The sequence below is a fragment of the Oncorhynchus clarkii genome, chromosome 22 (assembly GCF_045791955.1).
Source record: "Oncorhynchus clarkii lewisi isolate Uvic-CL-2024 chromosome 22, UVic_Ocla_1.0, whole genome shotgun sequence".
NCBI classification, from domain to species: Eukaryota; Metazoa; Chordata; class Actinopteri; order Salmoniformes; family Salmonidae; genus Oncorhynchus; species Oncorhynchus clarkii.
Window position 1 is genome coordinate 37,713,164 of NC_092168.1, and position 23,975 is coordinate 37,737,138.

Consider the following 23,975-nt stretch of genomic DNA (forward strand, 5'->3'; position numbering starts at 1 on the left):
TCAGAGCAACACACAGACACAGCAGCCCTGTCACCTGAGGTTCAGAGCAACACACAGACACAGCAGCCCTGTCACCTGAGGTTCAGAGCAACACACAGACACAGCAGCCCTGGTTCAGAGCCACACACAGACACAGCAGCCCTGTCACCTGAGGTTCAGAGCAACACACAGACACAGCAGCCCTGGTTCAGAGCCACACACAGACACAGCTGCCTGGCACCTGAGGTTCAGCGCCACACACAGACACAGCAGCCCTGTCACCTGAGGTTCAGAGCCACACACAGACACAGCAGCCCTGGTTCAGAGCCACACCCCCAATTCATTCATGCCTTTCTTAGTTAATGTTCGGTGTCACCCTCCACCACTTACAGTTAATTTCCTTCAAAAACAACTACAGACCGGCTGTTAATTTGTTATTTCAAAATGTATAATTTCACGATTGCTGCACAGGTAAAAAATTGCAAGAGGGTCACCACAGGGAATAAACGTCAAATAAGTGGGCTATACGTTTGCTTTTATGTCATCAATTTATTGCTGTTTTCTGTATTCCTGCTCTGTGTGCAGAATGAAGTGTGCATGTAGTAGTGTTGTAAATCTACTGGTCTCGATTGGTGAATTATCAATGCTGTACAGGAAGGATGCTGGAGAATGTATATTTTACTGTTGAACTCACAAAGGTATGGGCTAATGCACTTCCCCACAGGGTGCCAAGACACAAGTAAGCACAACGCAACTGTGAGACAGTTATTATGTGACTCTTATTACATTTGGCGCATCCACACGCTCTCTCTCCCTTTGTCTCAAACACACACACACTCTCTCCCTTTGTCTCAAACACACCCTCTCTCTCTTTGTCTCAAACACACACACACTCTCTCCCTTTGTCTCAAACACACCCTCTCTCTCTCTCTGTCTCAAACACTCTTGCTCTCCCTTTGTCTCAAACACACACACACACTCTTCCTTTGTCTCAAACACACACACACTCTCTCTTCCTTTGTCTCAAATACACCTCTCTCTCTCTCTCTCTCTCTCTCCCTTTGTCTCAAAAACACTCGGCCCCTCTCTAAAACACACTCTCTCTCTCTCCCTCTCTTTTTCTCGCTCTCCCCGTCTCAAACTCACTCTCTCTCCCCGTCTCAAACGCTCTCTCTCTCTGTCTCAAACACTCTTTCTCCCCCCCCCTTGTCTCAAACACTCTCACGCTGGCACGCACACACTCCTTCTCTCCGCCCTTTGTCTGTCTGTCTCGCACACACACACACACCATCACAAAAAAGGTCACAGAACACATTTGACGAGGAGTTAACCCTCCCAACTCATACTGAAGCACTTTCATTACTCCAGTGCCATGTTAAAGTCCTGCCTCTTCCTGTGGGAATGGGTGAGGGAGAGTTATGTCTCATGTCAACACAGCTTAGAGGCCTTCCCAGCCTCTCCACCCACCCACCCTCACAGCATGACAGCAGGGGTTATTGCAGCCATACTTAATAGTAGCCTGGGGCCAGATCTCTTAGTGATGTATCCAAATGTATCTATTTGTTTGGCAATGACAATGACCATAGGGGTTGGATACAGCACAAACAGATCTGGGTCCAGGCTAACTAAACAGATCAAGACTAGAGTGCAAATGGCGTGTAACAACAACACAATGAGAATAGAGAGATTCTTAGTCACTTTATGAGACTCTCCTAATAACATCCTCATCTGTCGTGTAAAACAAGGGTAAGAAAACTAGTGCTCTTTTAATGTTTAGTACCATGATGTCAACGTCATCGTCACCCAAAAATATGTGCTCTTTTTATGTCATGAACCTGAACGACTCCTGCTGATGTAACGTTACAATTTTGAATATTTCCACTTGTTATGAAGAAGGATGCATAGTTGACTGTCAGGAAAGGCATTTTCAGAGTAAAAAAAACAAAATACAACTTGATGCCTTGTGTGCCTGTCTGTACAGAATTGAATTTGACTATGCATATATATATATATATTGCTGCTTATGTGAAGGAGGGGTTATGGTTTATGTACTATAAAGTTGGTAAATTCACTCAAATTGTCAGTGAAAGACATGGTTTCATTGTTCTGTCTACGAAGTCCATTTTGTTTATATAACATCTGCTTGTTAGTTGGAGAAAAGACTCGGAGGAGCACATATTAACTCTGTCCTCTTTAAACAAATTCCAGACCAAGAGTCCATGAATGTTGCTGCTCGTCCTCTGGGCTGAATTCTACTGACATCAGTAAATCACACAGATCAGACAAGAGCCCAGTAAAGCACACAGGGCAGACCAGAGCCCAGTAAAGCACACAGGGCCGACCAGAGCTTTCAGTCACATCTCATCACGTCATGGCAGTGGGTATTTTCCCTTCTCAGTCAGGGAGAGAAAAAAAGGCCACAGGTTCCCCAGAAACAATCCAGACTACTATTTTCACTTCTGTTTCAGTTCGTCATAAGTCTTCGGCAGATCAGATAGATGGTTGAGTTTATTTTTTCATTTCCCAGCCCTCTTGGTTCTCTACTTGGACCGGTCCTGCCGTGCCCCCCGCCACAACAACACCCCGTGTGGAGGTGGTCAGTGGGCTGCTCCGTTGTAAGACTTGCTGTACATACTGAAATCGGTTTCTACATAGTCGTTGGAGATGGGCTGCTTGTACAGGGGGTTGGAGGCCTGGGGGGGGGGGGAGAAAAATGGGTCAGTCAGTTGATTAAAATGCACATGTCGAGGCAGGGTGGACATTTGAGGTGCAGCCTCTGAACTTTGGAACAGTCAGTTTTCCAAACAGCTCTGTTGTTTATGTTTTTTCTCCTGCGGATGCTTCAACTTAGGCTGTTGACACTGATCACACCGATCATATCATACACAACTATGTTCCCATCCCAGATCCTACATACGTCTTCAGTGAGCTGGAGTGTTATATTTGGAAACTGTTCAAAAGGTACACCACAATAAGATTCAATGACCTTGAAATTCCACAACTGTTAGACGTCTACATTACATCTCAACATTTAAAATGGAATGTGCATATATCCTATCCTTCTCAGACATGCATTACTTCTATAGATCTACTCTGGCCCAAAACAGTCAGTAACAGTAATTCACAGCCTTTCATTTGATAGATACTGTAGTCAGTGTAATAGATAGGACAGTTATCCTTCTCAATGATTCCCATAACTACAGTATTTGGCAGAAAATTGTCAGTCTCATAAATTCAACCTTTCATATGTAAATCACTGAAGTAGGCAGGTTACTCCCCTTCCTCACCATCTCATATCGTGCGCGGGAGCGTGCGCTTTGGAAGCGGGCGAACTCTCTGCGGTCGTGCACGGTGATGACCAGCTTCCAGATGGCTAGCAGCACGATGCCCACCAGTAGGATACTGCCCACCACCGCCAGGAGGACCGTCATGGCGTCCGGCGCTGCGCCACACTCTGGAGACGGGAGGAGAGGCAAACAAACAAACATAAAACAAAGGTTATAAAAAATCAGATATACACAGGAACAAAGAAAATACTCAAAGATTAAGACAAATATACAACGAGAGATATAGACAGGAACATTTAAATAGACAGGATAAATAAAGAGACATCAAATTAAATTTTATTTGTCACATGCACCGAATACAACAGGTGTAGACTTTACAGTGAAATGCTTAATTACAAGCCCTTAACCAACAATGCAGTATTAAGAAAAATAAGTGTTAAGTAAAAAATAGATATGTTAAAAATGAAAGTAACAAATAATTAAAGAGCAGCAGTAAAATAACAGTAGCGAGGCTATATATACAGGGTACCGGTACAGAGTCAATGTGCGGGGGCACCGGTTAGTCGAGGTAATATGTACATGAAGGTAGAGCTATTAAAGTGACTATGCATAGATAATAAACAGAGAGGCAGCAGCGTAAAACTGGGGAGGATATGCAAATAGTCTGGGTAGCCATTTGATTAGCTGTTCATGAGTCTTATGGCTTGGGGGGTAGAAGCTGCTAAAAAGCCTTTTGGACCTAGACTTGGCGCTCCGGTACTGCTTGCCGTGCGGTAGCAGAGAGAACAGTCTATGACTAGGGTGGCTGGAGTCTTTGACAATTTTTAGGGCCTTCCTCTGACACCGCCTGGTATAGTGGTCCTGGATGGCAGGAAGCTTGGCACCCGTGATGTACTGGGCTGTACGCACTACCCTCTGTCGTGCCTTGCAGTTGGAGGCCGAGCAATTTCCATACCAGGCAGTGATGCTCTCGATGGTGCAGCTGTAGAATTTTTTGAGGATCTGAGGACCCATGCCAAATCTTTTCAGTCTCCTGAGGGGGGAATAGGTTTTGTCGGGCAATCTTCACGACTGTCTTGGTGTGTTTGGACCATGATAGTTTGTTGGTGATGTGGACACCATGGAGCTCTCAACCTGCTCCACTACAGCCCAGTGGATGACAATGGTGGCGTGCTCGGTCCTCCTTTTCCTGTAGTCCACAATCATATACAGTGGGGAGAACAAGTATTTGATACACTGCCGATTTTGCAGATTGTCCTACTTACAAAGCATGTAGAGGTCTGTAATTTTATCATAGGTACACTTCAACTGTGAGAGATGGAATCTAAAACAAAAATCCAGAAAATCACATTGTATGATTTTTAAGTAATTAATTTGCATTTTATTACATGACATAAGTATTTGATACATCAGAAAAGCAGAACTTAATATTTGGTACAGAAACCTTTGTTTGCAATTACAGAGATCATACGTTTCCTGTAGTTCTTGACCAGGTTTGCACACACTGCAGCAGGGATTTTGGCCCACTCCTCCATACAAACCTTCTCCAGATCCTTCAGGTTTCGGAGGCTGTCGCTGGGCAATATGGACTTTCAGCTCCCTACAAAGATGTTCTATTGAGTTCAGGTCTGGAGACTGGCTAGGCCACTCCAGGACCTTAAGATGCTTCTTACGGAGCCACTCCTTAGCTGCCCTGGCTGTGTGTTTCGGGTCATTGTCATGCTGGAAGACCCAGCCACGACCCATCTTCAATGCTCTTACTGAGGGAAGGAGGTTGTTGGCCAAGATCTCATGATACATGGCCCCATCCATCCAGTCGTCCTATCCCCTTTGCAGAAAAGCATCCCCAAAGAATGATGTTTCCACCCCCATGCTTCACGGTTAGGATGGTGTTCTTGGGGTTGTATTCATCCTTCTTCTTCCTCCAAACACGACGAGTGGAGTTCAGACCAAAAAGCTCTATTTTCGTCTCATCAGACCACATGACCTTCTCCCATTCCTCCTCTAGATCATCCAGATGGTCAATGGCAAATTTCAGATGGGCCTGGACATGCGCTGGCTTGAGCAGGGGGACCTTGCGTGCGCTGCAGGATTTTAATCCATGACGGCGTAGTGTGTTACTAATGGTTTTCTTTGAGACTGTGGTCCCAGCTCTCTTCAGGTCATTGACCAGGTCCTGCCGTGTAGTTCTGGGCTGATCCCTCACCTTCCTCATGATCATTGATACCCCACGAGGTGAGATCTTGCATGGAGCCCCAGACCGAGGGTGATTGACCGTCATCTTGAACTTCTTCCATTTTCTAATAATTGCGGCAACAGTTGTTGCCTTCTCAACAAGCTGCTTGCCTATTGTCCTGTAGCCCATCCCAGCCTTGTGCAGGTCTACAATTTTAACCCTGATGTCCTTACACAGCTCTCTGGTCTTGGCCATTGTGGAGAGGTTGGAGTCTGTTTGATTGAGTGTGTGGACAGGTGTCTTTTATACAGGTAACGAGTTCAAACAGGTGCAGTTAATACAGGTAATGAGTGGAGAACAGGAGGGCTTCTTAAAGAAAAACTAACAAGTCTGTGAGAGCCGGAATTCATACTGGTTGGTAGGTGATCAAATACGTACAGTGGGGCAAAAAAGTATTTAGTCAGCCACCAATTATGCAAGTTCTCCCACTTAAAAAGATGAGAGAGGCCTGTAATTCTCATCATAGGTACACTTCAACTATGACAGACGAAATGAGAAAAAAAAAATAAAAAAATGATTTTTTATGAATTTATTTGCAAATTATGGTGGAAAATAAGTATTTGGTCAATAACAAAAGTTTCTCAATACTTTGTTATATACCCTTTGTTGGCAATGACAGAGGTCAAACGTTTTCTGTAAGTCTTCACAAGGTTTTTTGGCCCATTTGTCCATGCAGATCTCTTCTAGAGCAGTGATGTTTTGGGGCTGTTGCTGGGCAACACGGACTTTCAACTCCCTCCAAAGATTTTCTATGGGTTTGAGATCTGGAGACTGGCTAGGCCACTCCAGGACCTTGAAACGCTTCTTACGAAGCCACTCCTTCGTTGCCCGGGCAGTGTGTTTGGGATCATTGTCATGCTGAAAGACCCAGCCACGTTTCATCTTCAATGCCCTTGCTGATGGAAGGAATCTCAAAATCTCACGATACATGGCCCCATTCATTCTTTCCTTTACACGGATCAGTCGTCCTGGTCCCTTTGCAGAAAAACAGCCCCAAAGCATGATGATTCCACCCCCATGCTTCACAGTAGGTATGGTGTTCTTTGGATGCAACTCAGCATTCTTTGTCCTCCAAACACGACGAGTTGAGTTTTTACCCAAAAGTTATATTTTGGTTTCATCTGACCATATGACATTCTCCCAATCTTCTTCTGGATCATCCAAATGCTCTCTGGCAAACTTCAGACGGGCCTGGACATGTACTGGCTTAAGCAGGGGGACACGTCTGGCACTGCAGGATTTGAGTCCCTGGCGGCGTAGTGTGTTACTGATGGTAGGCTTTGTTACTTTGGTCCCAGCTCTCTGCAGGTCATTCACTAGGTCCCCCCGTGTGGTTCTGGGATTTTTGCTCACCGTTCTTGTGATCATTTTGACCCCACGGGGTGAGATCTTGCGTGGAGCCCCAGATCAAGGGAGATTATCAGTGGTCTTGTATGTCTTCCATTTCCTAATAATTGCTTCCACAGTTGATTTCTTCAAACCAAGCTGCTTACCTATTGCAGATTCAGTCTTCCCAGCCTGGTGCAGGTCTACAATTTTGTTTCTGGTGTCCTTTGACAGCTCTTTGGTCTTGGCCATAGTGGAGTTTGGAGTGTGACTGTTTGAGGTTGTGGACAGGTGTCTTTTATACTGATAACAAGTTCAAACAGGTGCCATTAATACAGGTAACGAGTGGAGGACAGAGGAGCCTCTTAAAGAAGAAGTTACAGGTCTGTGAGAGCCAGAAATCTTGCTTGTTTGTAGGTGACCAAATACTTATTTTCCACCATAATTTGCAAATAAATTCTTTAAAAATCCTACAATGTGATTTTCTGGATTTTTTTCTCTCATTTTGTCTGTCATAGTTGAAGTGTACCTATGATGAAAATTATAGGCCTCTCTCATCTTTTTAAGTGGGAGAACTTGCACAATTGGTGGCTGACTAAATACTTTTTTGCCCCACTGTATGTCGTGCAATAAAATGCAAATTAATTACTTTAAAAAATCATACAATGTGATTTTCTGGATTTCTGTTTCAGATTCCGTCTCTCACAGTTGAAGTGTACCTATGATAAAAATTACAGACCTCTGCATGCTTTGTAAGTAAGAAAACCTGCAAAATCGGCAGTGTATCAAATACTTGTTCTCCCCACTGTAGATAGGAACATAGAAATAGACAGATAGACAGGACAAATATAGAAAGAGATATATATAGACAGGAACATATAAATAGACCGATATAGGCAAGAGACAGACCAGAAACATAGAAAAAGGCATGGACAGGATACAAAGACAGGAAGGGATATATACACAGGAAAGTCACAAACAAACTAATATAAACAATAGCTCTTAAAAAACAGGCCTTTGTTTACACAATGACATATAAATCTAATATCATCCCCACACGGTCCAATAGAATGCATGTGCACAAGAGGCCCAGCACAGACTCATAATAATAAACAGATAGGGTCTATTTTCGTACATCAGCAACACATGGCCTTCTGTGTTTGTGTTTTCTTCCTCCATTTCTGTGAAAATGAATGTATGAGGAGAAGCAGTTGGCTGATGGGTTATGTCCATGTTTCGTGAAGCAGAGGATAGTCTTTGACCAGTACTGACCTGGCTCTTTGAGAGCTGTGAGGACTGACATGCCGTTGGCGTGTTCAGAGTATGTGAACTTCATCACACATTCGTTCTCCGTCTTGTACAGGCAGAGGACAGCGTTGGGGTCGTCTGTTTCTGTGAGAGGGGAGAAAAGAGAGAGAGGGAGGCACTGGTGAGACACAAGCAATAAAACAGCTGGCTAAACGTACAGCTTCAGGGAGAGAGGGAGGAGAGAAAGAGAAAAGAAAGAAAACAAGAGAATGGGGAGAGATCCAACAGCACAACACTGTGTAAAAACAGATCAACATGTATTATTTTATTGGAAAAGCATTCTTGGATAGTGAATGATTGCACTCCACGGTAAGGACAGAAATTTGCTTTGCTTTCTTGTCCTTGTTTTTGCAAACTCTTTATTATTGAAATATTCTAACTGCCTTGAGGAGCCAGACTACCTCCAGCCTTTACCCCATCGCCACCTCCAGCCCTTCCTTCTCCCCTTAGCTTTTGGCGAAAGATAAGTTCCCGGAATGTACATGAGGAGTCCATTAGGGGAAGTCAGATGGTTGGAATAGCAGAGAGAGAATGCAGTAAAACAGAGCAGCCCTGGAACAGGGAGGGCGGAGCTGGGCGACACAGAGGGAAGGGCCTTAAAATAGTTGAATAACAATCCCTTCAACTCTCCGCCAGGCATGCCATCATGATAATTCCCAGACAACTAACATTAACATATTAATACATTCCTAGGCACAAGTTAAATATATCCTGCAATGCTGAGGTGGAGTGAAAAGCTTATTTTTTTACGGTCAAAAGCCCTGGGACTGTTCCACTTACGGGCCATGCTTTTAAAAGACATCACGCGATGACAGTTTAGCTTTATGGTTGCAGGTAGAGTTACATGTTTGTTTTGAGGGCGCGGTAGGGAGGAGGTAGGCAGGGGTGCTTCTAAACCTGTGGCATGCTTCCCAGTCTAAACAGTTTGCACATACAGTGCATTCGGAAAGTATTCAGACCCCTTGATTTTTCCACATTTTGTTATGTTACAGCTTTATTCTAAAATGTATTAAATTGTTTCCCCCCCCCTTCATCAATCTACACACAATACCCCATAATGACATCACAATACCCCATAATGACAAAGCAAAAACAGGTGGAGAAATACATAAAAAAAACTTATATCACATTTACATAAGTATTCAGACCCTTTACTCAGTACTTTGTTGAAGCACCTTTGGCAGCAATTACAGCCTCAAGTCTTCTTGGGTATGACGCAACAAGCATGGCACACCTGTATTTGGGGAATTTCTCCCATTCTTCTCTGCAGATCCTCTCAAGCTCTGTCAGGTTGGATGGGGAGCTGCACAGCTATCTTCAGGTCTTTCCAGAAATGTTCAATCGGGTTCAAGTCCGGGCTCTGATTGGGCCACTCAAGGACATTCAGAGACTTGTCCTGAAGCCGCTTCTGTGTTGTCTTGGCTGTGTGGTTAGGGTCGTAGTCCTGTTGGAAGATGAACCTTGGCCCCAGTCTGAGGTCCTGAGAGGAGGTTTTCTTTAAGGATCTCTCTGTACTTTGCACCATTCCTGACTAGTATCCCAGTCCCTGTCGCTGAAAAACGTTCCCACAGCATGATGCTGCCACTACCATGCTTCGCTGTAGAGATGGTGCAGGGTTTCCTCCAGACATGATGCTGCCACCACCATGCTTCGCTGTAGAGATGGTGCCGGGTTTCCTCCAGACATGATGCTGCCACCACCATGCTTCACCGTAGAGATGGTGCCGGGTTTCCTCCAGACATAATGCTGCCACCACCATGCTTCGCTGTATAGAGATGGTGCTGAGGTTTCCTCCAGACATGTCGTTTGGCATTCAGGCCAGAGAGTTCAATCTTTCATCAGTCCAGATAATCTTGTTTCTCATGGTCAGAGAGTCCTTTAGGTGCTTTTTGGCAAACTCCAAGTGGGCTGTCATGTGCCTTTACTGAGGAGAGGCTTCAGTCTGGCCACTCTACCATAAAGGCCTGATTGGTAGAGTGCTGCAGAGATGGTTGTCCTTCTGGAAGGTTCTCCCATCTCCACAGAGGAACTTTGGAGCTCTGTCAGAGTGACCATCATGTTCTTGGTCACCTCCCTGACCAAGGCCCTTCTCCCCAGTTTGGCCAGGAGGCCGGCTCTAGGAAGACTCTTGGTGGTTCCAAACTTCTTCCATTTAAGAAAGATGGAAGCCACCCTACATTTTTTATCTGGAGAAGTAGTGCACCAAACATCTTAGATGTACAATTGCTCGATTAAGACCCCTGCAAAAAGGTCAAAATGAATGACAGATTTCTTGATTTATCTTAGATTAATTCTGACTATTATGAAGAAGTGTTACTGGGCACGTTGTTGCTAAGGGTGGCTCAAAAGGGACAAACAGTAATATTTTGCCACTTTTTTCTAGTTTTTCAAGCAAAGACCTATAGGGAATATGCAAGCACAGACGTTCGTGGCGCCTAGCCGAGTTCTGCTAGCAGCAAACCAAACCTATGTATTCGGACGCCTTTAGGGCGTCATATTTGAAATGGGACTGCGTGTCTTTGGACAAAATGAAGGCTGTGGCTGCATGGCGCAGCCCGGCTGTTATTATAAGCTGCTATCAGGAGGACAGAACATAAGATATCTGTCTGCTCTGCCACTACAGACCCAGACTGACACTCGCCAGATATTAACATAAACAGACGCCCACTCTGGACTGCAGAGGGTATATTTATTTTCATAATTAAATACATGTGACGTGGGGGCTGTATTAGCACAGAGATGGCCAGACACTGTGTGTGTTCATGAGTGTGCTTTACTTTGGTCTGAAGCTACCCTGTCAGAGCAACTGGGTCATGTCACATTATCTAAAACAGCTGTATCAGTTGTATGTATGGCATGTTTTGGCGAGGCTGTGCCCAGTAAGAGTAGGGGACAGCTAATAAACAAGGACAAGGGAAGAAGTACAGTATGTATTGCATCGACACAACTGAAAGTGTTGCAGACGCTAACCACAGATGTTGATACACCTCTCTATGTGTGTCTGCAGGCCAGCTGATGTTAAAGAAAGGAACCACAGTCAGTGTGTTGTTTACTCACTAAGCGTTTCCACAGTGATGATCTCATCCTTGCATAGCCGCTGGCAGGTCTGGTTGTCGGACAGTCTTCCAGAGCTGAAAAGCCGGCATTCGATGCATTCCCTGGAGCGGAGAGAGGGAGGGATGGATAGAGAGAGACTGTAAGCGTGGCATAATGACATACATCATACACGTGTCGTGTTCATAGGAGCACAGAGGTGAACAGACTGTGTGTGAACAGGACTTGAGGTTAAGGTCAGGTTAGGGTCAATGGTCACACACTAAAAGGTCACCTTTTACCTCTCTCAAATACGATCCATGTGTGACGATAGGAGCATGTTGTGAGGGTTCCACAGTCCTGACTCCTGCCTGACTGATAGCAACAAATTCAAATCAAAGTTTATTGGTTGCGTACACAGGTGCAGCGAAATGCTTGTGTTTCTAGCTCCAACAGTGCAGTAATACCTAGCAACAAAATACTAAACAATACACACATAAACCCCCCCCCCCCAAAAAAAAATAGAAATATCATAATGAGAAATGTCAGAAACTGGTATAAAAATATACACAGTGGCCAATTTATTAGGTACACTTCTACAGACAGTGAGTCACGTTGCCGTTGCTTGCTATATAACGCAGGCAGACAGGCATCCAGTTACTGTTTGATTGAACGTAAGAATGGGCAACATAAGGGACCTAAGTGACTTTGAGCATGGTATGATCGTTGGTGCCAGACGCGCCTGTTCCAGTATCTCAGAAACTGCCGGCCTCCTGGGATTTTCACACATGACAGTGTCTACGATTAACCCAGAATGGTGCGACAAACAAAACAATATTCAGTCAGCGGCAGTCCTGTGGGTGAAAACAGGCAAGGATGGCAAGGATAGTGCAAGCTACCAGGCGGGCCACAAACAGGTAAATAACGACGCAGTACAACAGTGGTGTGCAGAAAGGCATCTTGGAAGGCACAACTCGTTGGTCCTTGTCACAGATGGGCTGAAGGCAGAGTCAGGATTTTGCGTAAGCAGTACGAGTTAAGGGCTTGTAAGTAAGCCTGTTGTATTTGGAGCATGGACAAATACAATTTGATTTGAGTCCATGGCCCCATTCTGACTGGTGTCAACGGTACAGGCAGGTCGCGGGAATGATTTCCTGGCACACATTAGGTCTCTTGATACCAATTGAGCAACGTATCCTAACTGACCTAAGACAGGGAATTTTTACCAGGATTAAATGTCAGGAATTGTGAGTTTAAATGTATTTTGCTAAGGTGTATGTAAATTTCCGACTTCAACTGTATATATATTATATACACATACATACATACATACACACATACATATACAAATATATAAAATGGTGTGCAAAGACAGCATGGACAGTATATATAAAAGATGTGTAGAGCACAGCAGTTATATAGGTAGAGCCATGACTAGAATACTGTATATACATATACAGTGGGAAAAACAGTATGTAAACATTTTTTATTTAACCTTTATTTAACTAGGCAGGTCAGTTAAGAACAAATTCTTATTTTCAATGACGGCCTAGGAACAACTGCCTTGTTCAGGGGCAGAATGACAATCAGGGGCAGAATCCCCGAACCTTGTCAGTTCTACCACTAGGCTACCTGCCACCCCAGTGTTCAATGACGCTGTACATAGGGCAGCAGTCTCTAAGGTTCTGGGTAGAGTACCGGGTGGTAGCCGGCTAGAACAGTGACTAAGGTTCAGGGCAGGGTACTGGGCGGAGGCTGGCTAGTGGTGACTGTTTAACAGTCTGATGGCCTGGAGATATAAGTTTTTTCTCAGTCTCTCGGTCCAAGCTTTGAAGAACCTGTACACCGTCTAGATGGTAGCGTGCCCCTGGTGATGCATCGGGCTAACCGCACCACCCTTTGGAGAACCCTGAGGTTGCCGGCGGTGCAGTTGCCATACCAGGCGGTGCTACAGCCTGACAAGATGCTCTCCATGGTGCATCTGTAGACGTTTGTGAGGGTCTTAAGGGCCAAGCCGTACTTCTTCAGTCTCCTGAGGTTGAAGAGGCGCTGTTGAGCCTTCTTCACCACACTGTCTGTGTAAAGGGACCATTTCAGGTTGTCAATGGTGTATACGCAGAGGAACTTGAAGCTTTAACCCCCTCCACTGCGGCCCGTCGATGTGGATGTGCACTCTCTGCTGTGTGCACCTCCTCCCTGTAAGCTGTCTCATCGTTGTGACATCTGCAAACTTGATAATTGAGTTGTAGACGTGTTTGGCCAATCAGTTATGGGTGAACAGGGAGTACAGGAGGGGACTGAGCACGCACCCTTGTGGGGCCCCGTGTTGAGTACCTTCACCACTTGGTTTCTGCTTGTCAGGAAGTCCATGACCCAGTTGCACAGGGAGGGGTTCAGACCCAGGGCCCTGAGCTTAGTAATGAGTTTGGAGGGCACATGGTGTTGAAGGCTGAGCTGTTGTCAATGAACAACATTCTGGGGGTGAGCAGTAAAATACACCTGCTGAAGCCCGTGCTACGGGTGGGTGCTGCTATGGTGACCAGTGAGCTGAGATAAGACGGGGCTTTGCATATCAAAGACTTATAGATGACCTGGAGCCAGTGGGTTTGGCGACGAATATGAAGCGAGGGCCCGCTAACGAGAGCATACAGGTCGTAGTGGTGGGTAGTATATGGGGCTTTGGTGACAAAACAGATGGCACTGTGATAGACTACACAGAGTGTAGATAGCCTCCTACTCAGTCTATTTTGTAAATGACATCGTCGAAGTCAAGGATCGGCAGAGTAGTCAGTTTTATGAGGGTATGTTTGGCAGCATGAGTGAAGGATGCTTTGTTGCAAAATTGGAAGCCGATTCTAGATTTAATTTTGGATTGGAGATGCTTAATGTGAGTCTGGAATGAGAGTTTACAGTCTAACCAGACACCTAGGTATTTGTAGTTGTCCACATATTCTAAGTCAGAGCCGTCCAGAGTAGTGATGCTGGATGGGCGGGCAGGTGCAGCGATTGGTTGAAGAGCACGCATTTAGTTTTACTTGCATTTAAGAGCAGTTGGAGGCCATTGAAGGATAGTTGTATGGCATTGAAGCTTGTCTGGAGGTTAGTTAACACAGATGTATAGAGAGAAAAGAGTCGGCCCGAGAATTGAACCCTGTGGCACCCCATAGAGACTGCCAGAGGTCCGGACAACAGGCCCTCCAATTTCACACACTGACCTCTGTCTGAGAAGTAGTTGGTGAACCAGGCGAGGCAGTCATTTGAGAAACCAAGGCTGTTGAGTCTGCCGATAAGAATGTTGTGATTGACAGAGTCGAAAGCCTTGGCCATGTCGATGAATACAGCTGCACAGTATGGTTTCTTTTCGATGGCAGTTATGATATTGTTTAGGACCTTGAGCGTGGCTGAGGTGCACCAATGATCAGCTCAGATTGCATAGCAGAGAAGGTACGGTGGGATTCGAAATGGTCGGTGATCTGTTTGTTAACTTGGCTTTCGAAGAGGGGGATGACCGCGGCAGCTTTCCAATCTTTGGGGATCTCAGACGATACGAAAGAGAAGGTGAACAGGCTAGTAATAGGGGCTGCAACAATTTCGGCGGATAATTTTAGAAAGACAGGATCCAGATTGTCTAGCCCGGCTAATTTGTAGGGGTCCAGATTTTGCAGCTCTTTCAGAACATTAGCTATCTGGATTTGGGTGAAGGAGAAACGGAGGCTTGGGCAAGTTGCTGTGGGAGGTGAAGGGCTGTTGACCGGGGTAGGGGTAGCCAGGTGGAAAGCACGGCCAGCCGTATAAAAATGCTTATTGAAATTCTCAATTATCATGGATTTATCGGTGGTGACAGTGTTTCCTAGCCTCAATGCAGTGGGCAGCTGGGAGGAGGTGCTCTTATTCTCCCTGGACTTTCCAGTGTCACATAAATAGTAGCACAAACCCGAAAAAGTTAAGTCCCCAGCTTCAATAAATGCGGCCTCAGGATATGTAGTTTCCAGTTTGCACATAGTCCAGTTTAGTTCCTTGAGAGCCGTAGCGGTGTCTGCTTTGGGGAAATATACGCACGGCGGTGACGATGACTGAAGTGAAGAAAATTATCTTGGGTGGTAATGCGGTCTGCTTTTGATGGTGAGATATTCCAGATCGGAAGAACAAATGGACTTGAGTTCCTGTACATTACCACAATCACACCATGAGTTGTTAATCATGAAACAAACCCTCCGCTTTATTTTTCCCAGAGTTTTTTCTTCCTGTCCGCGCAATGGACGGAGAAATCCGGTGGCTGAATTGATGGGGGCAATGTATCCAGAGAAAGCCATGATTACAGTTCCTGATGTCTCTCTGGAAGGAGATCCTTGCCCTGAGCTTGTCTACTTTATTGTCCAAGGACTGAATGTTAGCAAGTAATATACTCGGAAACGGTGGATGGTATGCACTCCTTCTGAGTCTAACTAGGGCCTCACTCCTTCTACCTCTTCTTCGGCATGGTGCCACTCCCGGGATGAACAGAGTTGCCTCTGGATGTTCAAATAAAGGATCCAGGTCAGGGAAGTCGAATTTCTGGTGAGTGACTGCCGATCTAATATCCAAAAGTTATTTCTGGCAGTAGATAATACAAGAAAGGTTCTGAGCGAATAATGTAAGAAATAACACTTGTAGCAGGCTCAAGTGTGTGGGGTTTCCACGTCGCCATGTACAATAACAAACATGCACCAGTAGCACAACTAGAATGCAAATGAGAGTTTATTAGGGATTTTTGTATACTGGGGAAGAAGGGGGAATTCACCAATTACCTCACAGTCCACAAGCTGTTCCCGTTGACCGTTCCATTCTCCAGGGGTAATCCTAAAACTCGGGTCCTCAGCCAATCCGGTACACAAGGTGGGTAATCAGACAGTCCAGGTCACAACGGGTAATCACACTCTTCATAATGCACGTTTTTCTCTCCATTCTCTGCCTCTTTGTGCAGGCCGCTTCCTCTTTTATCTCCAAGCACTCCCTGGCTTAATGATCCAGAGCCTCGCCTCGTTGGGGCAGGAAGTCCATATAAGGCTTGGGGTTGAGCCAGCAGGCTACAAGATATCTCCCCTCAATAACCACTCCCCTCACCTCTCCCTGCCGTTTGCCACACACTGAACAAAAAATAAATGCTAAGTTGGCTAGGAGCTAGAAACAGGGCGACCGTGTCTGTCGGAGCCATCATCCCCGGGATAACCTGCTTATACACACGGAGCCTGATACAGGAGGAGTTTGGGTCAGAACCGTTAGTTTCTTTGGGGGTTACCAATGGAAAGGGATCATAACATATTTCTTATGTGTCTTGTCTTACAGAACTAATTTAGAACTAATCTAGTGTGAGTTATATCCATCTTAAATCCTATTTGTATCTTAATGCATGGTCATCGATGATATGGGTCCTATCATGATGGGTCAAATATCATCATCAGGTGCACATTAGAAACCCCTGGACACTTAAGGCATGGCTGACCCTGCTCTCCCTTTCTCCCTTTATTCTTGCCCCATATCTCTCCCTCCCTCTCTCTCTTCTTGCCCCATATCTCTCTCTCCCTCCCTCGCTCTCTCTCCCTCTTTTTGCCCCATATCTCTCCCTCCTCCGCTCTCTTCTTTCCCCATATCTCTCTCTCCCTCCCTCTCTCTCTTCTTGCCGCATATCTCTCTCCCTCCCTCTCTCTTTCTCCTTCTCTCTCTTTTTGCCCCTTATCTCTCCCTCCTCCTCTCTCTCTTCTTGCCCCATATCCCCCTCTCTCCTTCTCTCTTCTTGCCCCATATCGATCCCTCCCCTCTCTTTCCTTCCCCCTCTTCTTGCCCCGTATCTCTCCCTCCCTTTCTCTCTCTCCTTCCCTCTTCTTGCCTCGTATCTCTCCCTCCCTTTCTCTCTCTCCTTCCCTCTTCTTGCCTCGTATCTCTCCCTCCCTTTCTCTCTCTCCTTCCCTCTTCTTGCCTCGTATCTCTCCCTCCCTATCTCTCCTTCCCTCTTCTTGCCCCTCTCCCTCCCTCTCTCTCTCTCTCCTTCCCTCTTTTTGCCCCGTATCTCTCCCTCCCTTTCTCTCTCTCCTTCCCTCTTCTTGCCTCGTATCTCTCCCTCCATCTCTCTGCCCCTCCCCTTCTCTCCCTTCCCTCTCTCCCCCTCTCCTCTGCCTCTCTCCCTTCCCTCTCTCCTCCCTGTCCCATACCTCTTGGTGCCACAGGCATCAGGGCAGGTGGGGCATTTTTCGCAGGTGTCCCCGAAGGCCCCTGGTTCAGTGCACTGGCAGCGCCCACAGGCACAGCTGCCCCGCCCGCTGCAGATCTGCCCGTCATCAGACACACAGGATGAGGTGTCAGTGGAACAGTTACAGTTGTCCCCGATATAGCCCGCATGGCACTTACACTCTCCACAGTGGCACTCTCCGTGACCTGAGGAAGAGGATAGATGAGGGAGCTTGTGAGGACAGTTCTTCAAACAGAGTTTCAAATGGTATAAAAATAAGTCAATATGTTAGCACCAATTAGCTTTACACAAGAAAACAAAAAAAACACAGATAAAATCATTTCTGAGACAAAGTGATTTGAAAAAAATACACATCCACGTTCAAATTCCCACAACAGGCCATTATCTAGCAAGGAATGATTTCCAAACATTAACAACGCATTTATAGACAATACAGCCAATCACACACTTCATCATTCATTATTGATCACAAAATCTGTGAAAAGCTGTTTACTGGCCAGAAATGTGTCTCCAGTGATGAACAACTAGACTAGATCACAGTTATTTCAGTCGGGGGAGAGCTTGGGCATCTAATGCCGGCAACAAGCCATGAACCACTAACAGTCTTTAAAAGGCCCGGTGGAGTCCAAATGTATTTCCCCCGTTTTAAATCATATTGTACAACAGCTGATGAAACTAACACTGTAAAAGTGTGAAAACATTTGATCAGTGTTATTTCCTGACATTGTAGTTGCTGGTTGAAAATACAATCTACATAGGACCTTCTAATCAGCAGGTTTGCATGAGCGGGAGTTTCGGCTTTCCATGGTGACAAATGGGTTAAAAGACCAATAAAAAAAAGAGAGTTTCAAACCTCTCTGCCAATAACAGCTAGTTTTCAGTTTTCCCCTCCCCACTCAGACCACTCCCAGACAGTCCTAGCAAAATTCTTTCTATAAAGCTATTCTTGCTATAAAGCTATTTTTTGCCAATTTTAATGGAACTCTATCACAGTAAGGTACTTAATTGTTACCCAGAAATGATTTGATATTGATTTAAAAATGGCTGCATTGGGACTTTAATGGAACAAACCTTATCTACATCGGAAGCTATGGAGGTCAACCCAGAGGCAGCCCAAGGGTGTGATGTCACAGTGGAAATAATCCCTGTTCAAACACTGACTTGTTTTAGTAGCGGGCCCTGTGTCAGTGTGTGTGTGTGAGATGGGAAGGCTGGGTTCTTCAGACAAGAACAGCTGTAATTAAGTCTTAACTGCTGTGCTTCCACGCTGACTTTAAGCCAGTTGTTCCCACAAGGCCCCACAACGAGAGCATTCATATTAGGCAGTTGAAAAAAGCAAAAGACGACCAGCACAGAAGCAAAGAGATGGCAAGCCTCAATGTTACACAATTAGTCTACATCTGATGACCAAAGGCCTTGCAATAAAAAAAAATAAAAAAAACAATCAACTTGGCAAATCTGAAATAAAGCAACTTTTTAAAAAAAGGCCCTGTTTGGGACAGAGGCACTAGCCAGAGTGGTTAGTCTGACCTGGAAGTGTAACAGCACTGCTGTTTAACTGAGCCCCACCACACCACAGCTGGTAGCTGGAGGTTACTGTCTGAGGTGGGAGTCTACTGCTGTAGAAGAGTACAGGAGGTTGAACTGACCTGCTCCAGGATCTGTTCCTACAGGCCTCAACCCTGTGAGCTCTAGTAAAAAGCAGGATGTCTTCTGTATGGAACAGAGTGACCTCTAAGGTTCTTTAGAATCTCCACCTGCAATACTCATCTATTTAGACCTGGGAAGTAAGGGGACACTTGGACTTAGGCCTCAATTGCGTGAGACAGAGCTTTCTCAGGCCCTTTCTAACAGAGAAAAAGCCAAGTCTGGTCTGATCTTCCAAGAAAGCTCTCCTAATGCAATCCATGTGTTGTTGCCTCCCTCTCCTCTAATAGCAGGATAATTCCACTGAGATTAGGTATTAGAAGAGCCTTACTTCATTTGACTTATAATAAACTTCACAGACGGGACAACAGGGGGCAAACTAACCAGTCTGAACATTACAGCACAACAACAGTGCTGCACTGCTAGCACACAGAGTGCTGCCTCATCTATAGAACACCTATTAGGGTTATTTTGTTCAAGTTGTTCTAGAATCTATAGAAGGATTCCATTCTGTTGTGGGTTGGTAGAGATGTATGCAGACTGACAGACAGGGCCTAGAGAATGTAGGTCGCCTAACTAATTTAATTTGTGCTGTCTATTGGAGTAGGATACTTTGTTTTAAGGACATACATCTCAATCATGGGTAATGAGTTCCAGGTTGAAGTGCCCCTCGGAAAGATGGTGCCTAAAAGCAATAAAAAGACAAAGCCTAAAATACGCTTTTCAAAATGAAAGAGGACAGTCGGCAAAGCCCTTTCAATTTGATCAGAAACATATACAGTGTGTTCAGAAAGTATTCATACCCCTTGACTTATTCCATATTTTACTGTGTTACAGCCTGAATTCAAAATTGATTAAATCATTTTTTTTCTTACCCAACTCCACACAATACCCCATAATGACAAGGTGAAAACATGTTTTTAGAAATTGTAGCAAATGTATTGAAAATGAAACACACCTTTGGCAGCGGTTACAGCTGTGAGTCTTTCTGGGTAAGTCTTCAAGAGATTTCCACAATTGCACTGTGCAAAATTTGCCTATTATTCTTCTCAAATTTCTTCAAGCTCTGTCAAATTGGTTGTTGATCATTGTTAGACAACCATATTCAGGTCTTGTCACAGATTTTCAAGTAGATTTAAGTCAAAACTGTAACTCAGCCACTCGGGAACATTCACTGACTTCTTGGTAAGCAACTCCAGTGTAGATGTGGCCTTTTGTTTTAGGTTATTGTCCTGCTGAAAGGTGAATTCATCTCCCAATATCTGGTGGACAGCAGACAACCAGGCTTTCCTCTAGGATTTTACCTGTGCTTAGCTCCATTTTGTTTGTTTTTTTATCCTGAAAAACTCCCCAGTTCTTAATGATTACAAGCAATAACTATGCTTCAAAATTACTCAGTAGGGTGTTGTATTGGATTTGCCCCAAACATTACACTTTGTATTCAGGACAAAAAGTGAATTGCTTTGCAACATTTTTTTACAGTATTACCTTAGTGCCTTGTTGCAAACAGGCCGAATGTTTAGAAATGTTTTTATTCTGTATAGGCTTCCTTTTTTTCACTCTGTCAATTAGGTTAGTATTGCGGAGTAACTACAATGTTGTTGATCCATCCGCAGTTTTCTCCTATCACAGCCAATAAACTCTGTAACTGTTTTAAAGTTACCATTGGCTTCATGGTGAAATCCCTGATTGGTTTAATTACTCTCCGGCAACTGAGTTAGAAAGGACGCCTGTATCTTTGTAGTGACTGGGTGTATTGATACACCATCAAATGTGTAATTAATCATTTAACCATGCTCAAAGGGATATTCAATGTCTGCATAGTTGATTGTTTACCCATTTACCAATAGGTAACCTTCTTTGCGAGGCATTGGAAAACCTCCCTGGTCTTTGTGGTTGAATATGTTTTTGAAAATCACTACTCAACTGTGGGATTTTACAGATAATTGTGTGGGCTGCAGAGATAAGGAGATCAGGTAGTCATTTAAAAATCATGTAAAACACTATTATTGCACACAGAGCGAATGCAACTTAAGTCACTTGTTAAGGACATGTTAACTCCTGCACGTATTTAGGTTTGCCATAACAAGGGTTGAATACTTATTGACTCAAGACATTTCAGCTTTACATTTTTAATGAATTTGTAATATAAAAAAACAACACAATTCCACTTTGAAATGATGGGGTATTGTGTGTAAACCAGTGACGCAGAATCTCAATTTAGTCCATTTTAAATTCAGGCTGGTATGCAACAATGTGGAAAAAGTCAAGAAGGCAGAATACTTTCTGAAGGCACTGTATGATGTGTGTAAGAAGTTTCTAGTAAGTGGAATTTGCTTTTCTTTATTCATCCTTTCCCCAAACTGGTGAGTAGTAACTTAAGACATTTACACCAGGGCCTGTGTAAAGGGCATGTACTGTTGTTAATAAGGACCATATTTTCAGAGGTGGAAAAGTTGAGTCTGGTCTGATTAAATTGTTCTTGTGGTTTATGGTCACGTCGCCACGCTCAATGACTGTTGGTCACTGGTGGTGGCCAGAAGCACAACCATGATGTGTGTGTGTGTGTTTGTGTTTTACTATCCTTGTGGGTACTAGAAGTCCTCACAAGGATAGTAAAACATGGAACATTATCTCGGTCCCAAGTGAAAAAAATGCTATTTTGGGCTCAGGGGTTAGGTTTAGGGTTATGGTTACAGTTAGTATTAAGGTTAGGGTTAGAGGTTAAAGTTTGGTTTGGAGTTAGGGTTAGGTATAGTTTTAGGGTTAGGGGTTAAGTTTAGGCTTACGGTTGATTAGGGTTATGGTTAGGTTAAGGGTTAGATTTAGATTTAGGGAAAATAGGATTTTTAGATGGGAATCAATTATTTGGTTCCCACAAGGATAGCAATACAAAACTGTGTGTGTGCACAACCATGAGGTATGGGTGCCTCCTGAATCTGGTGGCTTGAGGCCTGGGAACATGTCCTTAGGAGAGAGCACTGCACCTCTGGAAAGTTCATAGGTAGAGACTGAATCTCCCTTTATAGTGCACTATTTTTGACCTGGACCCAGGTCTATGGTAGAAACGTAGTGCACTTTAAAGGGAATAGTGTACCATTTAGGACACAGACAGATTACAATAGATTAATCTTGGAGGTAATGCTCACTTGACTGTCTACCTGGCACACTGCTGACTCAATGTTACGGCTTCTACGGTAAGAGGCAAGTCCTGACATGTTGCCATCACAGCTGTTTCTTCCATCGCTCTCTGCTCTGCTGCTCATTATTAAATGTGTGTGTGTGGTTCCCAGAACATCTAGATGAGGATCAGTAGAGCTGGTTTAGTGCTGTGCAATCCTGTATTTAATGCCCCAGTCAGGGATGTCAAGTACTTCATCTGATAGCATCAGGATCTTTAATACCGTTTGAGGACTTCCTTTGTAAGATCAGCAGTAGTTGACTCATGCTCACAGAGCCCGACTAACTCTTGTCCCTTTGTCACCATTTACATCATAGGACCAGATAGCTACAGAATGTAGATAGAGAGGAACATTAATCATCTACCTCACAATGTCTGCATTCACTTGGGTACTGTAGGTACAGTACCAGTTCCTTTATTTTTTACTATTTTCTACATTGTAGAATAATAGTGAAGACATCAACACTATGAAATAACACATATGGAATAATGTAGTAAGCAAAAAAGGTGTTACACTAATCAAAGTATATTTTATTTTTGAGATTCTTCAAAGTAGCCACCCTTTGCCAAAAGTGTACAAAGCTGTCAACAAGGCATTCTCCCGACCAGCTTCATGAGGTAGTCACCTGGAATGCATTTCAATTAACAGGTGTGCCTTGTTAAAAGTTAATTTGTGGAATTTTTATTCTTAATGCGTTTAAGCCAATCAGTTGTGCTGAAACAAGGTAGGGGTGGTATACAGAATATAGCCCCATTTGACAGAAGACCAAGTATTTTACCAAATGGCAAGAACAGTTCAAATACGCAAAGATAAATGACAGTCCACCATTACTTTAAGACATGAAGTTCAGTCAACCCGAAAAACTTTGAAAGTTTCTTCAAGTGCAGTCGCAAAAACCATCAAGTACTATGATGAAACTGGCTCTCATGAAGACCTCCACAGGAAAGGAAGACCTGGCGTTAACTCTGCTGCAGAGGATAAGTTCATTAGAGTTACCAGCCTCAGAAATTGCAGCCCAAATAAATGCTTTACAGAGTTCAAGTAACAGACACATCTCAACATCAACTGTTCAGAGGAGACTGTGTGAATCGGACCTTCATGGCCGAAATGCTGCAAACAAACCACTACTAAAGGAAACCAATAATAAGAAGAGACTTGCTTGGGCCAAGAAACACAAGCAGACGGGTAGAAATCTGCCCTTTGGTCTGATGAGTCCAAATTTGGTGTGATGGTACTTTGCTGTTGAAACTGTCTGTGATTTATTTAGAATTCAAGGCACACTTTACCAACATGGCTACCACAGCATTCTGCAACTATACGCTATCCCATCTGGTTTGCGCTTAGTGGTTCTACTAGATTACTACATTAGTTTTAGTTTTATTTTATTTTTATTTTTTGAATTTTACCCCTTTTTCTCCCCAATTTCGTTGTAGTAGCTACTATCTTGTCTCATCGCTACAACTCCCGTACGGGCTCGGGAGAGATGAAGGTTGAAAGTCATGCGTCCACCGATACACAACCCAACCAAGCCGCACTGCTTCTTAACACAGCACGCATCCAACCCGGAAGCCAGCCGCACCAATGCGCCGGAGAAAACACCTTGGTTAGCGCACACTGCGCCCAGCCCGCCACAGGAGTCGCTGGTGCGCGATGAGACAAGGACACCCCTACCGACCAAGCCCTCCCTAACCCGGGCAACGCTAGGCCAATTGTGCGTCGCTCCATGGACCTCCCGGTCGCGGCCGGTTACG

General features: G+C 44.5%; 1 protein-coding gene across 2 annotated transcripts in view; it reads right to left on the reverse strand.

The window, feature by feature from the left end:
* Window positions 1-504: 504 nt before the first annotated feature.
* LOC139380855 (integrin beta-5-like) overlaps window positions 505-23,975 on the reverse strand; it is an 87,073-nt gene continuing 63,602 nt past the window's right edge. The window contains exons 11-15 of one of the 2 annotated variants that reach the window (XM_071123986.1): window positions 17,358-17,580; window positions 11,194-11,294; window positions 8,101-8,220; window positions 3,267-3,433; window positions 505-2,672 (exon numbers count right to left, since the gene is read on the reverse strand). In XM_071123986.1, the coding sequence (XP_070980087.1) occupies window positions 2,577-2,672; window positions 3,267-3,433; window positions 8,101-8,220; window positions 11,194-11,294; window positions 17,358-17,580 (707 nt within the window). In that variant the 3' untranslated portion in view covers window positions 505-2,576. The remainder of the gene's footprint in view (window positions 2,673-3,266; window positions 3,434-8,100; window positions 8,221-11,193; window positions 11,295-17,357; window positions 17,581-23,975) is intronic. The other variant, XM_071123987.1, reaches the window with a different exon arrangement.